This window comes from Mirounga angustirostris, unplaced genomic scaffold (genome assembly GCF_029215605.1).
Source record: "Mirounga angustirostris isolate CCGP_5_RB_7025 unplaced genomic scaffold, mMirAng1.0.hap1 SCAF_9, whole genome shotgun sequence".
NCBI lineage: Eukaryota > Metazoa > Chordata > Mammalia > Carnivora > Phocidae > Mirounga > Mirounga angustirostris.
The window spans coordinates 92310403-92329646 of NW_026991717.1; the positions used below are offsets into that span (position 1 = coordinate 92310403).

At 38.1% G+C, this 19244-nt stretch overlaps 2 protein-coding genes across 3 annotated transcripts in view; one reads left to right on the forward strand and one right to left on the reverse strand.

Annotated features, from left to right (window-relative positions):
- MIS18BP1 (MIS18 binding protein 1) overlaps positions 1 to 10603 on the reverse strand; it is a 42117-nt gene extending 31514 nt beyond the window's left edge. Inside the window, exons 1-3 of one of the 2 annotated variants that reach the window (XM_064570995.1) lie at positions 10063 to 10603; positions 5997 to 6101; positions 5296 to 5768 (exon numbers count right to left, since the gene is read on the reverse strand). In XM_064570995.1, coding sequence (XP_064427065.1) covers positions 5296 to 5768; positions 5997 to 6101; positions 10063 to 10603 — 1119 coding nt within the window. The remainder of the gene's footprint in view (positions 1 to 5295; positions 5769 to 5996; positions 6102 to 10062) is intronic. The other variant, XM_064570996.1, reaches the window with a different exon arrangement.
- The window catches only part of FANCM (FA complementation group M), a 108919-nt gene extending 98310 nt beyond the window's left edge, over positions 1 to 10609 (forward strand). The window contains exon 24 of the mRNA XM_064570994.1: positions 10483 to 10609. The gene's annotated coding sequence lies outside the window, so the exon portion shown is untranslated. The remainder of the gene's footprint in view (positions 1 to 10482) is intronic.
- The last annotated feature ends 8635 nt before the right edge of the window (positions 10610 to 19244 follow it).

Below are 19244 nucleotides of genomic sequence, written 5' to 3' on the forward strand. Positions count from 1 at the left end.
TGCTCGGCAGGGAGTCTGCTTCTCCCTCTGACCCTCCCGCCTCTCATGCTCTCTGTCTCTCATTCTCTCTCTCTCAAATAAATAAATAAAATCTTTAAAAAAAAATTATAAATTTGTAAAGACAAATTCTTCAGTGGTAGTTTTATGCTGAGCCAGAAAAAGACGCTAAAATGGAAGGTGCTCCTAGTTATTGCACTTCTCCTCAATTATGTTTATTTTTTATTTTATATTTTTCCTCAATTACAAATAGGCAATGAAATTCCTTTTTTATTTTTAATACTTCCACACTTGGAATTATCTAAGATAGATCATGTGTTCGAACAGTCAGATGGAGAGGACATTAAAAATAAAAAATGTTCCAAGCATCTTAGATTCAATGACTCATGTTATCCTCATAACACTAGGAGGCAGGTAATACTTTATTCATTTTGTAAATAAAGAAAGTGTAAAGTCAAGTTAAGTAATTTGCCCAAGTCACACACAGCTAGTTAGGGGCACAGATTGGTTACAAATCTGGGAATCCTGGCTCCAGAATCTTGTACCATCCTGCTTACATAAAATATCAAAATGTTCATTCATATTCATTCAGCAAAATATTTCTGACCTCTACTATATGCCAGGCACTGTTTTAGGCAGTGGGATTTGGTAAGAAACAAAATGGCTGCCCTGTTAGAGCAAACATTCATGTGTGTGTATGCTAACGTGCACTCACGGGAGCTGGGGGGTGGATGTGTAGAAGCAAGTGGGGTGGTGGTGGTTATATCCAAACAAATGGACAAATAATGTCTGGCAGTGATTATTATCAAAAATAAGTATAAGACATGCTTACTTAGATATGATAAGGAAAGTCTTGGAACAGAGAAGTGAATAAAGTGAAGGATAAGACATATGGGTTACCTGGGAATAGGTTCTTCCAGGCAAAGGGAACAGGTACAAGTCCCCAAGTAGATAGCATAGAGGCCACAGTAGCTCGAAAGGAATAAGCAAGAGAGCAAGAGAGGGGAGTAAGAGATGAGGTTAGGCATGTCAAGGACTGAATTATGTGGGAGTCCTGTAAACTATAGTAAAGGCTTAGGGTTTTCTCTTGAGATAAAAAGTTACTAGAGGATGGGCGCCTGGGTGGCTCAGTTGGTTAAGTGACTGCCTTCAGCTCAGGTCATGATCCTGGAGTCCCTAGATCGAGTCCTGCAATGGGCTCCCTGCTCAGCAGGGAGTCTGCTTCTCCCTCTGACCCTCCCCCCCCTCATGTGCTCTCTCTCTCATTCTCTCTCTCAAATAAATAAATACTTAAAAAAAAAAAAGTTACTAGAGGATTTTGAGCAGAGTAGTGACATGATTTAATATTTTAAGGGGTTACTCGGGAGAAATTGGACTATATAAAGATTCTGGCAGAGCACCTGGGAGGCTCAGTTGGCTAAATATCAGACTCTTCATTTCAGCTCAGGTCATGATCTCAGGGTCATGGGATCGAGCCCTGTGTAGGGCCATGCGCTCAGCGAGGAGTCTGCTTAAAGCTTCTCTCTTCCTCTCCCCCTTCCCCTGCTCGTGTACACTCTTTTCCTCTAGGGTAAACAAATAGACTCTTAAAAAAAAAAAAAAAAAAGATGATGATGATGATGATTCTGGCTTCTGTCTGAAAAACATTAGGAAGGAGAGAGAGGCAACAGGGGGAGCAAGGAGACCATTAGGCTATTGTAGTAATCCAAGAGATTATGGTGTCCTGGACCAAGAGGTAGTGGCTGAATAGTGAGAAGTGGCCAGATTCAGGACAGGAGAGCCAACAGGATTTCCTCACAGTTTGGATGTGGAGTATGATAGAAAAACAAGAGTCTCAAATGAATCTAAATTTTTTAACCTAAGTATTTGGGGGAGTGGTATTACTATGTACCAATATGGGACACAATAGAGAGCAGTTTTGGGGGAAGAAATCAAGAGTTTAGTTTTGGACATACTAAATCTGAGATGCCTATTAGATATCAATGGAGAAGCCCTATAGACAATTGAATATGTGAGTGTGGGGTTTAGGAGAATGTTCTGGACTGGAGATATATATTTGGGAACTACCTGTAGAGAAATGGAATTTAAAGCTACAGCACTGGATAATACAGTCTTGACAGGAAGCAGCAAAGGGGAATGAGAAGAATGGCCAGTGAGATAGTAGAAAATCAAGAGTAAGATATCATGGATTTCAAAATAAAAAGCAATATAATGTTTTAAGAAGGATGTTTTGATTCACTGTGTTAAACCCTTGTGAGCAACAGAATAATAAGAAATAATAATTATTGAGTTTGGTGATATGGAAATCACTGGTGAACCTGCAAAGGGCAATCTTCATGGAGTGATTTCTGAATGTCCAAAGTAGAACATATTTAAGAGGGAATAAGAAGAAGCAAAAACTGTGAATACATATACCTCTTTCAAGGTGTTTCACAGTAAATGGAAACAAACAAAAAAATGGGGTGATAGATGGAATAGGATAGGGAGTAATAGGAAGGTGAACTTTTTCTTTGCACTTTTTTTAAATGCAGGCCACGTTTCAGCACAAATAAATGTTAACGGGAATTTTCCAGAAGAGAGGAAACACCTGAGGGTATAATTAGAGAGACAAAGTTCTTTAGGTGGTAAGAGGAAATGAATTGGCCTTGAAAAGGGAGCACAGATTGTTCATCCATTACAAGAGAAGGGGAAGCAGAATATGTGGAGAGAGCAGCAAGTAGATTGGTGGATTTGGTAATGGGAATATGAAGTTCAATAAATTGAGAATGAGGCAGAGAGAGGAGATTTGGAAGTTTTAAGAGAAAAAGCATGAAATATTATTCTAGGCAAGTCAAGTGGATTAACAAGTGAAGTGTAGCAGGACTGATGTTCAGTACTGAGAGCCCACTTAAGGTTTGCTCTCAAATTTAAAATGAGACCAGTGTGGTTGTGCATTTTGTTCCAGCCACCTGTTGCCTTTTTTTCTTTTTTTTTTTAAGATTTATTTATTTTAGAGAAAGAGGGGGGAGAGGCAGAGGGAGAGTCTTAGGCAGAATCTGTGCTGAGCACAGAGCCCAACATGGGGCTCAATTTCACAAACCTGAGATCACGACCTGAGCTGAAACAGAGTTGGATGCTCAGCCAACTGGACCACCCAGATACCCCTGCCTGTTGCTTCTTAGGTATATGAGTGAAATTTAACTAGGATCACAACTTGGTCAAAAGAGCACAGAGGGAGGGGCGCCTGGGTGGCTCAGTTGGTTAACCGACTGCCTTCGGCTCAGGTCTTGATCCCGGAGTCCCAGGATCGAGTCCCGCACTGGGTCCCCAGCTCAGCAGGGAGTCTGCTTCTCCCTCTGACCCTCTCCCCTCTCATGTTCTCTCTCTCTCTCAAATAAATAAAATCTTTAAAAAAAAAAGAGAGAGAGATAACAGAGGGAAAAGCAAGAGACCCGAGAGTTAAATCAAGGGAATGTTACAATGATGGGATCATGGAATCTATAAGGTAAAGAGGGAAATGAGGACAGGAGAGCATTGATGGACTAAAGGGTGCCTTAGTAAGGTGGAGTATTGATGTTAGGGGTAGAATGATCTGGAAAGGCAGGAGTTGGAGAGCAGGATGCTTGAAAGTGAGAATCTGGGTGCATACTGGCAAAGACAAGGTACGAGTATGACTAGGGTAGAGGGTAATGGTAAGGGAAAGGTCATTTAAGATCAAGAATTCAAGGAGGCTGGATGGATCATCTATATGGATGTTAGTGTCACCAGAGTTGATGACAGAAATAGTAGCATTAGAAAAAGTAACAGGTGTTAAACGCTTTAATAGTAATGCAAGGTCTTGACTAGCAGGTTATGTATTATATAGGACTACAAGAAGGAACAGGGAGTAATAAAGTCTTATAGCACTTATTTCAAAGAAGCTGAGGAGAGGGGGAGGGATTGTATTAAAGAGAAGGAAAATGGCCTGAAATAATAATGAGAAACAAAAGAGATACATTATATCCTCGTTAGGTCCAACATTGTGGGATATGGGAGAAAAAAGAGCCACCATTTAAGAAAAGAAGCCATATTTTGGTTAGAGCAAGGTTAAGAAATGTTCACAGAAAATTGAGAATTTAACATTTTGCTGATGATACATCTTGAGTTCAAGAGGGTACAATGCAATGTTTGGAGATGAGAGACAGACTGGGTCAGAACTAGGGGATATACAGAACTGTATATAGATAAGAGTCTTGGGAGGCTTAATCTTCTTGTAGTAAGTAAGATAAACAGCACTGTAGCAATGACAGAATTAGTACTGTGGGATCTCCCATTATAGTTGTCTTCAAACTTTTTTGCTCAACTCACCTCACACATTTTTAAAGCAACATCTAAAAATTTTCATTAAGTCTAAATATTTGCAAATAATGCAATTTCCAAAGAATACATTGAGATATAAAACTGTAACTGTTGTGGGATGCCCGGGTGGCTCATTTGGTTGAGCGTCCGACTCTTGATTTCGCTTAGGTCATGATCTAGGGGTCTTGGGATTGAGCCCCACATGGGGCTCCACACTCAGCAATGAGTCGGCTTGAGGATTCTCTCCTTCTCTGTCTGCAAACCACCCCCGCCCCTCATGCACTCTCTCTCTCTAAAATAAAAATAAATCTTAAAAAAAAAAAAAAAACCCAAAACTATAACTGTTACATCACACTTCCAACATGGGGCTTGAACTTACAACCCTAAGATCAAGAGTTGCATGCTTTACTGAACCAGCCAGGCACCCCTCAAATTTAGATGGAATTTAAATACCACTATCATCCTTTTAAAAATTTATGGACAAACCTTTAACAATTGGAAAATTTACATTCTATCTTTGTCCTTAAACTTGTATTCCATTCCACTTCAGAGAATTTATCCTAATGTAACATAGTGTGATAGCCTAAAGTGTTTTATTGATCACTCTGTATTATTTTACAATAGGAAAAATTCTCAAGTCTTCAGAAGCTATAATCCCTTTCTCTTTTAATTGCTGTTAATCGTACTCCAAGAATCAGAAAAAAAAAAAAAAATTAAGAACAGAAATGAACTCAGTGTTCATCCCCAAAGAGAGTAAGTAAATTGTTGAAGATTATACAACTAGTAATAGAGCAAGGTTAAGACTTAACACTTGGATTCTCTTACTTTCAACCCAATGCTCTCTTCAACTAGGCCACAATGCCTCTACACTAAACAATAAAACAAAAAAATGAAGCTACTGTTAATGACAGCTTAAGAGCTCAGTTCTTGAAGAACGAGAGGGTAAAAACATAAATGTAAATCTGCCTTAAGTTGTCCTACCTTATTATTTTTAACTCCATTTGTAAGAGTTTGAAGTGTATTTGGAGGAGAATGATTTGAAGCATTTCTTTTTGATTTCCGAGGTATTGTTATATGAAATCTTGGAGTTGCAAGCACAATTTTACATGTATCATTCATGGAACCCAGAAGATCAGTCTCTCTGGGCATTGTGTTCTCATTAATTTCCTGTTGTGAAGTCCTTTCTGTTGTCATCTTATTATCAGAAACCATTGACTGACCATTTTTAACAGGAACACAGTTAGTATTGAGAGTGTCAACAGTAGTATTTTGGGATTTTTCAATAACAGAATCAATGCCTTCTAAAACAAAGGTGTCCTTTTTAGACTTCGTGGTTACAAATGTATTCTCCCTTGAGTGAAGAATTTGTTTAGCCAACTGAGCTCTAGGTAATGCCTTGCTGGAGAATCCTGCAGCTGAAACATTTTCATGTTCTTGGTTCAGAAATGGAGCCTCTGCAAAAAATACAAGACCAAACATTTATAGAAGAATTTATAGAAGAATCATATGAAATTAAAAGAGAGAAACAGAATAATATCAAACTGTTTATATTAAAAAGAAGTGTTCAGGTTAGGAATGCTCCACCCTTCTGCTCAGTCTTTCTCTGAAAGGGATGCCTACATAGGGAGAATAATTATCTAGAACATTCAACTATACATTCAACAAAACAAAAAGCACTTTACCGTAAGTTAAATTATGCAGAGATGCTTTCTTTTCCTGCTGACATTGAATCTTTTGCTTTTTCAGAAGGAAAGTACTATTTGATGATTCTAGAGGAAATTCTTGCACTGAGGTTGAGTTTTGTTGTTTTTTTTTTAAAGAGGAAATTGAATTGTATTAGTCACTGAGAAGAAAAAAATGTCTTTTACTTATATTCAATAATGATCAGATCAATACAGTATACTTCTGTAAGATATGAGTTACATTTCCCTTTTTATCTTCTCGTGCTTTCATCACATTCTCTGTATCTACAGTATGCTGAGAAAGAATTTTTAAAAAACTCTACATGTTATAACTTGCCAGCTCTAGATAAAAGTTTATTACTGGACTCAGAAGCTTAGTGATCTGGAATAAAATTCTGGTGCTGCCACAAATCAGAGAGGTATATCTTAAGATTATATATGAAGTGCCATCCAGTCTTGAAAATTCTGCTTCTGCTTCTGGTTGCTGTAAATTTCTAAAACACGAAAGAACAGTTGAAGAGGTGTAGCTTGTATGTTAAAAGTTGCAATGTTGTGACTCAATAGCAGACACAACCATAATTTATATGCCTTTGACATCTCTTTAGTAGACCTTTAAAGACAAAAATCTGGTAGGCTTATCTACTAGACAAGTAGGGACTAATAGTACTGCTTACATTTTATTCTACTTTATATCCTAGATTGTTAAAGTTTTATTTCTTGAAGGTAGAAATGTTTCTTTCACACAAAAAGGGGAAGGTAACAGACTTAAAATTGGAAGAAAAACTGAATTACTTTATATGTTTAATTTCAAATATTCTGACAAAAATTGATAGTGATTATGCTTTAGTAAATATGCAGCTTTAGCTTTAGAAATCTTAATATAAAGATTTTATTATAATGATGTGTATCATAAAAGAAGAGTAAGATTCTATTTAACTAATTCTACTAGAAATGGCATGGCAATGCAGTAAAGACAAGTAGGTAATTCAATCAGCTATAACATACTATAGAATCTAGGTCATTTATCTTAGAGTACAAAGTCCATGCAGATTCTCCAAAAGGTCTCTGAAATTACATACAAAATTTGTGCATTTTCGGGGAAAAGAGTCATCGGATTCTCAAAGCAGTGAGTTATTTCTTCCTCTCTAATTCCACTTGACAATTAAGACATGCTTTAATGTGCATTATTTGCTTCTCCCTTTTCTCCCAGACTGTATGAAACATAGATTTTGTGTAGTCCCTTACCTCCATCCCAAACTCCCCTAGAAACTCTTTTTGTAGCAAAATATATCACTGTCTTTGAAATACAACAATATATCCACAGTCTATTGTGTAGTAAAGTGCATGGGCTTTCAAATAAGTACCTGTATTAATTCTCAGCACATCACCTACTACCTGTGAGATGTGGAGCAGACATAACCTCTTTGTAAGCCCCATTTCCTAGACTATTAAATGAGCATCTACCCATAGTGTCTGCTGAAAGGATTAGGAGATAGTGCACGTAAAATATATTTATCAATTACTGCAACTCATTAAAATCTTTATTTCAAATGTCCCAAATTCTGATCATTCTACCTTTCCAGATCATTCTCTCAAATCCAATGACTATCCTACCACCTAACACTTCTTCACACTTCCTCATCTCCCTCAGGTCCTCTTTTCTCTGTATAACTAACTTAATTTTCATGGTCCCCTTATACACACACCTCAACTCCTTTGTCCTCTTCATCCTAGTTGATAAAATTACAATCTTGATAAAATCCAACTCCCTGCCTATTCCCCAGCAGCACCTATGCAGGGCTAAAGGAAAACTCAAAACCACATTGACTGCTCTCATTTAAGTTCATGCTCACAAGTCTCAAGTAGGTCCTTAATGTTGCACAAGAAATCAAATTTAGGCATAGACCATTTACTCTTCCACTCTCCTGTATTATTTAAACCCCCACCTCCTCAAACTTTAATACCAGTTTCTCATGCTCAGTTTCAGCTGATGGCTTTATTGTCCACTTCAGATTATTCCTTAAGTCATATAACACTGCCTATCTTCTTGTTTGATTTATGATCTGTTTATGTTCCTAGCTAAGGCCAAAACTTCCACTTTTAGATTCTGTTCCCTCTCAACTACTCAAGGGTATCATACTACCAATTTTAGTTTTTCCTTCCCGACTGGATCAGTCCCAATAGCATACAAAAATGTTCTTTCACCATACATTAAAAACAATAAAATATACGTGTATATATACTTGAACTCAACAACCCTGAGACTGAGAGTTGCACACTCTACAGCCAGCCACTCCAAAACTATTTTAAAACCATACTTCCCATATTTCTTTCCTCTCTTCAAAGAGTTGTCGATACTTACCACTGTCAATTTCTCTCCTTCACAATCTCTCTTGAACCCTTTTGAATCACGTTTTTGATCCTATCACTCCACCAAATCCCCCCATCAAAGCCACCAATGACCCTCATGTTGCTAAATCCAATGGTTAAATCTCAGCCTTCATCTCACTTGACTGATTAGCAGCATTAGATACAGTGAAAGACTCCTTCCTTAAAGCATTTTGTTCCGGGGCGCCTGGGTGGCTCAGTAGTTAAGCATCTGCCTTCGGCTCAGGTCATGATCCCAGTGTCCTGGGATCAAGCCCCGCATCAGGCTCCCTGCTCGGCCGGGGAGCCTGCTTCCCTCTCTCCCACTCCCCCTGCTTGTGTTCCCTCTCTCGTTGTGTCTCTGTCAAATAAATAAATAAAATCTTTAAAAAAAAAAAAAAGGCATTTTGTTCTTTTGGCTTCCGAAGTATCACTTCCGGTTTTTCTTCCTCCTCCTAATCTTCTTGTGGTTCGTTTATTCTTAACTTCTAAATTTTGGGGTGCCTCAGGACTCATCCTTGAATGTATTCTCATTCTACAGTTATTCCTTGATGATCTCATTTAATCTCTTCAAATACCATTTAAGTGCTAATGATTCCCAAATGTATTTTTCTCACCGGACCACTTCCCTAAATCCCAACTAATTTTTTTCAACAGCCTAATCATATCTACACTTCAATTTTTAATAGATATATCAAAATTAACATACAAAAAACTTAATTACTGGGCACCTCCCAGCCCTGTCTATCCCATTTCAGTTAAATCACTCCATCCTTACAGCTACTCAAGCAAAAAAACCCAGAACCAAACAAACAAAAACACCCTACAGGTGGTTTTACATTTTTTATATCTTTATAAAAGATATATACCTTTTATATCTTTTTAAAAAGATTTTATTTACTTTCTTTATATAACTTTTTTATCTTTACATTCCACACCTTTGTATCTTTTACATTCCACACCCAGTTTATGAGCTCTTCCTTCAAAATACACCCAGAATCCAACCACTTATTATTTTCACTGCTACCACCTAAACCAAACCAACACCCTATCTCACCTAGATAAATGTACTATTTCAAATTGACAGCAAGTGATATTTTAAAAATATAAGTCAGATCTTCTCATTTCTCTGCTCAGAACCCTCCACTGAGGGTTATTTGCTCACATAAAAGCCCAAATTCTTAACATTCACCTATAAGGCTCTACGTCATCTGACTCTATCTGTCCCCTCCTCCCCACTTCTGTCCACTCATTCTATGATACACTAATCTCATAGCTGGTTCTTGAATTGTTGAGGAATGCTCCTATTCCAGAGTATCTGTATCAGCTGTTACTCTGTCTGCATCATCCTTCCCAATTCTTCCAATATTCTATCTGTATCTATCACCTCCTTTAATTTTTTGGCTCACATGCCATCTTCTCATTGAACCATATCCTGACCGCCACATGGAAAACTGCAGCCCACTCAACCCTCCCCATCATCCTTACTCTGTCTTTTCTTTCCATAGCACTTCTCTTCTATTGTACCATAAAAACTATTTAAATCTGTCTCTCCCACCACCTAAATATGAGCTAGTTACACAAGGGTTGGGACTTTTGTCCATTTTGTTCACTCTTGTATCCTGAGTACCTAAAACAGTATCAGACATAATAAACACAACACATCATAGCTTTTCAATCAACACATAATAAAACTAACCTCTTGGTGAACTGTTATCTGATTGGGATGATTTGTTGTTTTCCTTTTCTTTACAGACGTAGGTATGCTGCAATACTCTTTTCTCAGCTCCTTTAGGAGTAAAAATTTTCTTTTCACTTTTCGGTGGTTCCAACAAACTACAGTTTCCTGATGCTTGTTCTTGCTTGTCACGCAGTACTTTTTCTTTCATTCTTTGAAATATTTTTCCTGGTGATTCATAGTTTGCTTTGTTTTTTAATCTATCCTTATTGGGCTTTATGGCACTGATATTAAGAGAGCTGTTAGAGGTGGTAGCCTCTGCTAGCATGGTGGAATGAAATATATTTTTATTATTAAAATTTGTCACTTCTAGAAAATGATTCTTTTTATGGTCACTCAATGTTAAAGAGGGGTTCTGATATTTTGCCAAATCTTTTACAGGAGTAAGTGTGCCTGCAGGAATGCTGTCAAAAAAGATTGCATGCATGGGCGTATTTCTTCTTTGAGAAGATGTCTCTGAAGACAAATAAATTCCTGGATGTTTCAAAGGTGTTGCGATCATCTTGATAAACAGTAGAAACAAATTTTCTCTAACAGATAATTCACTTAAACACAATATTCAGGATAGCAGACCTTCATTCAGCAGGGGCCCAGAGGAACCTGTAATTCAATGTGAAATCAACCTTTATCATGCTTTGGTGCAAAAAAGTTTATTTGCTTTCCATAACAATATTATTCTAATTAAAAGGCTTAACTGGTTCATAACAACACTGGATAATCCATAGCTCACAAATCTAAGGCTTTATATTTTTGTTAAAGACTCATTTTATTATTATTTTAGATGAACAGTTTGGTCTTTAAATTTACTTCTCTAGAAAAAAGCAGTATTCAACAAATCATCTACTTAGTAACTATAAAAATTGAACTTCGAGTATCTGATTTTTAAAATACTTGAACTTCAAGTCCTGGAGGTTCCAATCCAATATCTGCATCAAAAAGCATTAAATCACATCTGCATATGGCACTATATTAGACTATAAAAGATTAAATTTCACAAACATCGCTTTTCCTTTTAGGCACTTAAATTTTAAGGCAGCAGCTAAGATGATACATCCTAATGAAAGCTGAAAGATTCACTCAAGTTTTTAATTAAATAATTCCCAATCCTGATTTTGTTATGCTGCTGAACATTTTAACTATGAGGTTTTGGTTGAAAAACTCTCAAATCAAAAGTAAACTATACTCATTATGATTTTTAAAAAAATTAATACTATTTAGAATTTTTAGAGGAAATCATGTACTTGAGCATACATGGTCTTAGACTTGTTTTAGCTTGTTTTTATAAATATATTTTATTTCCCACACCTACAAATTAAGATTCTAGGTGATGAACCATATAGTTGCATTTTGTAATACTTGGTAAATAAATAAAACATTTCCACCTAAGGAGCTTGGAACTTACTAGTTTCAACTTACTGCATCTCTATTGCTGTATTTATAACTATTCTAATCAGTATTTAACATCATATAAACAAAAAGTGTACCAAGAAAATACAAATGCAGTCAGATCAAAGAAATCAAGTATCTCTAAGTAACTTGTGTGAGAAGTATGCAAGTTAAAAATTCAGACACAAATAGCATTTTATCCAACAGTTTATAAGAGAAAAAAGGGAAATATTCCTCAATAACAAGAGCTGACAAAGGCGGCTATCTGGGCAATCTAGTCCTGTGACACAAAAACTACTGAATTCTTCCGCAGAATGTTAATTCAGTAAATATATACTAATAATGCATAGATTTATGTGTTTGGCAACGTGCTAGTGATAGGAATCCTGTGCTGAGAGTTAAAATACTCACTAGTGGTTCACTTTAAACTCTCAAAATAAAAAATGAATAAATTGGGACAACTGCACACTAAAAATTGGAAAAGTATGTACAGGTTCACATAATCTCAATTCTTCACAACCTAATGAAATGCTCAACAGGAAGTATAAAATGCAAATAAACTAGTCAAACTGAAAACAGGCCCAATCTGTAGTAGACAAACATTACTGTTTTCATCTAAAGGCAGATAATTATGGTCCCACTGAGAGGCTCGAAGAACCAGCATATAACTCCTCTTTCATGTTGCCCAACCTCCTCCCTCCCAATTCAAACATGTAGTAGGATGGAGGTGAGTAGTCAAGATTCTGGAAAACCCCAAATTCCACCCCCCCTCAAAAAAAGACACAGAAGATTCCTAGGAGCCCCTCCTTCCCACTGTGTGATGAATAGCAACTCAACAGACGCCAAAAGAGTTGGCAATAGTTACGGTTTCAGTGTGGTTGGTGGAAAAGAGGATGTAGAGGAAAAAAAATTATCTAGGATTTTCTGCCCATAGAGGCTTTGCAGAATAGATACAGAAGAAAAACAGGAAATCACCAGGTAGAGGCCAAACCCTTAAAGCCCCATTCTCCTCCTAGTTAACAGAAGAGCAAAACAAAGAAAACAGATTATGATGCTCAGACTCTGATGGAAGAGACAGATGTTAGAGGATGGGGATTCAGTAACAGGCATTCCTCAGGTTGAGGAAAAGAGTATCCTGAAGGCCAAGCACAGGCTTAACCTAACAGATGGAGGTCACTAACAAGAAATTGTTAGTTCCTTCTTGGACTAGAGAAGAGAAGGTGAATTCTAAAATGGTATGCTTGTGCTTCACTAACTGCTTAAAACTATTTGGAAAATCTAATTGTTGCCATTTATTCTGAAAATTGACAAATGCTGATGTACTAAGAAAAAAATTGCTATTTATTTAAAATAAAGACTTGGGCATGAGAAAACCATTGTATGAAAAAGCTAGCTATGAGCACTTTATAGTGTATGTAAATATATAGGTAAGGCTAAACAACTGTTTTTATCATGGATATGATTCTAAATGTAACTATTACTCTTCTTCCCAAAATTACATGAAAAGTTCTTCTAGGAATTTACTATAGTGGTAGCAGTAATAATAATAATAATAATAATTATTATTATTATTGTAATTATAATGGAAAGGGTAAAAAATCCCAAAGCACACTAACCAAAACTGGGAGGTGGAGATGGGAAAAAATGAGAGGAATTTTAAGTTAACCGGCAAATGATACACTTGGGGGGAAACAAACAAAAAACCCCAGCACTTGACATACAAAGGAATTGATTCAACTCAATTACTATAAATAACATTCAAAGTGACCAAATGAATCAATTTAAAAAAATGATCAACACAGAAAATGGCCAGAAGGCATGAAAGGCAATTAATAAAGAATACAAAAAGCCACTGAGTCAAATGACACTTCATTTTACTAATAAGTGAAGAGATGCATATTTAAACAGTGGGTCTTCTTGTTTATCAGATTGGAAAAGATCAATTTCAAAATATAGGTGTGCATGCTATTGACTAAGAAATTCCATTTCTAAATCTTTTTCTTACAGAAACAACTACATGAAGAATGCAAATATATAAGTGGTACTAACAGTCAATATTTACGGCATGGACATCAGACACTACATAACCTTACAGCAATTCTGGAGAGTTTTGAAGATGGGGAAACTAAGGCACAGTAGTTAAATAACCTACCCAAGGTCCCACTGACAACGATTAAGAGCAGGACCTAAGTCTGACTTCAAGGCCCAAGTCCTTAAACAAGCACTATACAGTTCACTGAAGTACAGGACAAACTATAAACAATTTAGATCTCCACCACTATGGTGCTACTACACCCATACAATTGAATTCTATGTATTCAATAAAAAGATATATTCCTGAATATGTACTGACGTAGAAAATAGCTAGGATATATTAAATAAAAAAGGAAGGAGTAGAAGAGGACGTACAATTGCATTGCTGTAAAACACATGAGCATAAGCACAGGGAAAAAAAATCTGGAAGTGTACCAAATTGTGAACAGTGCTTAACTTTGAAAAGTGGGATGAAGGGGCCCTCCGTTTTCTAAATAATTTTATTAACATCTACGTTATGTTTGCAACCATTACACGTGTAATTTAACCAGAAGAAACGAGCTCGATGGTTCAACTGTTTCTATAGCACCGTGGATCATTGGGTCCAAGGGCAGGGATGCACACAAATCACAAGTTTTTTACTCCAAGTGATTTTAGAACAAGGGCCTCGAGCGTTCACCATCGAAACGAATCTGAACGAAAGTAGACACGCAACAACTATGTACACAACGAATGAGCAGTTTTGAGACCCCTACCAATGCCAAAAACGTACAAAAGCCCACGCGGGCCGAAAACGCTGAGGGGCTGGGACTCTCAGCACCAGAGGGGACCGACGGCAGGAGGCGAGGGGACCGGGGCAAGTTCATACCTTGGGTGACGGGCCTGAAAGGGCTAGAGGGCGGCAGTCCGGGCTTGGCTTCGCGTGGGGTCAAGGCTCGCGCCTCTGGCCCAGGTTAGCTCCAGCCCCCCGCAGCCCGGCCTCAGGTGACCCTCACTTCCTCCGCGAGGTTCCCTGACACCCACAACAGTTTGGGAATTCAAATTTGAAGAGCCCGCCCTTCAGCCAGCCCCTACTGGCGCGCTCAGGAACTGCGTCACCGTGCGACTCGAGAAAACGGGGTGGCCCCTACCGCGCGGACAATGGGCTGTTTCCACAAAAGGAGGGTAACCCCAAGCTGCCAAGAGCACCGAAAGCGCCGCTCTAGTCTTCTGCAGAATTCGTTTCGTTTTCAGAGGGCGCGCGCCCCTAGCGCCTTGCGCCGCTCCTCCCGTTATGCTCTGCGGCAGGAAGGCTTACGTCAGACGTCGCTTGCGCTCTCCTGCGCTACCGCGGTTTTTTAGGTTTGGCCTTTCTCAGCTACCCTCCTCCCCCACTGGTTTGATAGCTGGTGGTGGTGTCTGTTGCTTACCTGTCTGAAGAAACAGCTTTCCGAGTTCGTTTGAGAGAGCTTTTAGTTTTCTATGGCCGTCTCATTTGAGAATGAGAAAGAACGTTTTGTCCTTGAGAGGATAAACGACTGAATGCAAAGTTATACTTGCAATGGAATGTTTAATTTGAGCTGTTTCCCCAAGCTGTTCCCCAAGTGATGTTTTCTGAACCTGATTTTATCGAATCCCAAAAGCTTTAATCTTGACGACTCTGTTGCAAAGCAGTTTGTGACGGTGCACTGAGACTGAGCCCTGCCAGTGATGCTCTACTCTAACCACCGCGGATTATGGTGCATCCTTCACCTCAGCGCCTTGGCAAGACGCGTTCGCGGGCTGGGAGCTTTGCACACGGCGCCCTGTTTCAGTCTTGGGGGCGGAGAAGGAGGAGCCAGAGGAGTAACGAATGTTTTCCGTTCTAAACCCCTCCGGCTCTGATCCAGCATCTTCTCTCCACTAACTCCGTCCCCCTCCCCAACAAGTCAGCATGGGACAGGAGAGTTCATTGTATTCCTCATCCAGGAAAATTCCGCAGCATCCTAGAACCATATATCGCATTTTTCCGTTAACACTGGACTGAACTGGTTGTAATGGATTAATTGTTTAAAGTGACTTTTGCAATCCCCTCGTCTAAATTCTGTTTTCACTAAATCTTGTGCACATCGAATATTCAGAGTTCGAAATATAAATCTAAAATATGCAAATAAATGCAAGTAAGGAGAAGAAAACAGTTGAGGTGAGGAGAGGAAAGCAAATCTACATAGATAATATGAAGTTTCTGTCTGCAGCATAATGAGAAAATGGCTGGACATTAATTTGCACCAGATTTTTGGGAAAAGCTAGACTTAAGATATCTGTTAAGTGACATGTATGAAAGCGTATGAAATGCACATTGTGTGAGAGAGACTTTGAGGAGATAGGCATTCATATTCCAAAGCATCTGAGATAGAAATATGAGAGGTCTCCATGCCTGTTATGGAGATGGCCATGGCTCACACTTTCAGCCAGAACAGGAACCTTATAATATTAAGGGGAGACACTCAGAAATATAAACTTTTATTTTTTAAATAATCACTTTTCATGTGAGAAATAACTAGTATATACCATGCTCCAGGGTGAACAGCAACAGCTATTGATATAAGGCTGACTAATGATTTTCCAAACAAAACTGGAGGAAACAGTTTGTGGATAGCAAACTATAATGAGAAGGCATACAAGCAAAGGGACAGTGTTCATTTGTCCATTGGGACATCAACATAACTGCCCTGGATGGGCCTTCCTTTAAGGTTCAGTCAGCCATTTGTGATAATCTGTGCAGGCTTAAGTCTGTTACTCATGCGAACACATGCAGACCCACTTAGGGTCCAAAGGACAGACAGAGGAGGAAGGGAATGGAAGCCTCACACTGTGTGGGAGCTGCTGCCAAGGCATCTGGGTCTGCTTAGCCTGGAGGAATATTCCCAGGACAATGGTAAGTTCCAGCAGGGTACTAAATGACCATAGAGCATTTTGCATTTTGGGGAGAATTACAAAAAAGATGCTCTTTCTTCAAGGCCGATAGCTCTCAACCAAGGGTGATTTGTACACCCCCTCCCCCCAGCAGGGCATTTGGCAATGTTTGGAGACGTTTAAATCATAAATACCACAAGTGAGAGGGATGCCACTGGCAACTAGTGAGTAGAGGATAGGAATGCTGCTAAACATCCTACAGTGTGCAGGACAGCGCCTCCACTGCAAAGAATTATCCAATCTAAAATGTCAATAATGCCAAGGGTTGAGAAATCCTACAGTTGTAAGCCCTGAAACAGGATTTTAGATTCTTTTCACTCTCAGTTGTGTTTCCCTTATGTAAGATTCAACTATACAGTCACTACTGCTGTGTCTGGGCCTGGAGGAGGGATGAGGATGCAGTCAAAAGGGAGGTTACCCAGGCTATGTGAGGTATTTAGAAAATTTAGAAAAAACTGCCAGAGATTGCTGTGTAATAGAGACAGTATTACAAACATAAACATACTACAAATTGTAGAAAGTGCTATAAAGATATATCAGGTTAGATCCTGAAACAAGCTGTTGGTAAGATAGACTTAGGAGTACCAGAATTTTGGGGGGAGATAAAGCCTGTGAAGGTTAAGGGAGAGGAAGAAGGATTGGGCCTAATAAATCTTCAGACTTTGATACATACCTGACATTTGTGGAACAAAAAGGGGAAAGGAAGCAGAACTGGGCAGAGGGAGCCTAAAATTGCAATGCAGATTTGACAAAGTGTTGGCTAACCCAACAGGGAGACTTGGGGTAACCCATCAGAGGTGTCCTAGAGTGGGCGGAAATGAACAGATCCTGGAATCCATAATGGTGGAGGCTGCCTGGGAAGAAGATGGCCTTGACTCAAAGGCTTAAAAAAACATTTTTTTAGGGGAGGCTGGCTGGCTCAGTCAGTAGAGCTTGTGACCCTTGATCTCAGGATTGTGAGTGTAAGCCCCACATTGGGTGTAGAGATTACTCAAAAATAAAATCTTTAAAAAAAACCATTTTTAATTAAATTTTTTGGGATTGAGATGTAATTGTTGTATAACATTATATTAGTGTCAGATGTATGACATAATGATTTGATATATGCATATATTGCAAAATAATCTCAATATGTCTAGTTAATATCCATCGGTACACAGTTAAAATATTTTTTCTTGTCATGAGAACTTTTAAGATCTACTCTGTTAGCAACTTTCAAATATACAGTAAGTATTATTAACTGTAGTCACCATGCTGTACATTACATCCTTGGATTTATTTATTTTGTAACTGGAAATTTGTACCTTTTGACCACCTTCACCCATTTTACTTCTCCCCACCCCTGCCTCTGGCAACTGCAAATCTGTTCTCTGTATCTATGAGTTTGATTTTATTTTGTTTTTAGATTTCACATAAAAGTAAAATCATATAGTTTTTGTCTTCTCTGTCTGACTTATTTCACTAAGCATAATGCCCTCAAGGTCCATCCATGTTGCTGCAAATGCAAATATATATATATATATATATCTCACATCTTCTTTATCCATTCACCCTAGTGGTTATTTCCATGTCTTGGCTATTGTTAATAATGCTGCAGTGAACATGGGGGTGCATATATCTCTTTGAGGTAGTGATTTCCTTTCCTTCAGGTATATATCCAACAGTAGAATCCTGGATCATATAGTAGCTCTATTTTTAGTTTTTGGAGCAATCTCTATACTATTTTTTTTAAGTGACTGTGTCAGTTTACAATCCTAACAACAGTATACAAGTATTCCCCTTTCTCCACATCCTTGCCAACACTTGTTATCTCTTGTCTTTTTGGTGATAACCATTCTAACAGGTGTGAGGTGATATCTCATTGTGGTCCTGATTTATATTTCCCTGGTGATTAGTGATGTTGAGTGTCTTTTCATGTACCTGTTGGCCATTTCTTTGTCTTCTTTGGAAAAATGTCTATTCAGTTCCTCTGCCATTTTTTAATCAGATTGTGGGGTTTTGTTTTATTTTATTTTACTTTGCTATTGAGTTTTATGAGTTCTTCATATATTTTGAGTATTGGTCCCTTATGAGATATATGATTTGCAAATATTTTTGCCCATTCTGTAGGTTGCTTTTTCATTTTGTTGATGGTTTCCTTTGCTGTGCAGAAGCTTTTTAGTTTGATGTAGTCTCCCTTATTTATTTTTGCTTTTGTTGCCTTTGCTTTTGGTGTCAAATCCAAAAAATCATCAGCAAGACTGATGTCAATGAGCTAACCACCTATGTTTTCTTCTAGGGGTTTTATAGTTCCAAGTTTTACGTTCAAGTCTTTAATCCATTTTGAGTTAATTTTTATAATTTTGAATTAATTTTTGACTTGATTTTATGGGTAAGATAGTGACCCAGTTTTTTTCTCTTGCATGTAACTGTCAATTTATTGAAGTCAAAGGCTTAACAGATCCTAAAGGCAATGCAGTTGGAAGCTGTTAGCTAACTGCACTCCTCATAGAGCAGTGGCACTTTTTTTTAAAGATGAAGAATATCTCCTTTTACCAGATTCATTTACTCCTCACATTTTAAGGGACTGAAATACAGAGCCATCTGTTTATATTCCACATGATTTGTTTATCTTAGGGAGATAAGGTTTTTTTTCTTCTCTCAGAAGATGAGGGTGTAGTGGTATAGCAGTTGTTATATAAGCTTTCAGATTCATAATTTCAGGTCTCTTCTCCTGTTGTGTGAGAACCCCCTTTGTATACATGCAGACATAACCATCTGGCTCTTATCACATCACCCCATACAGGAAG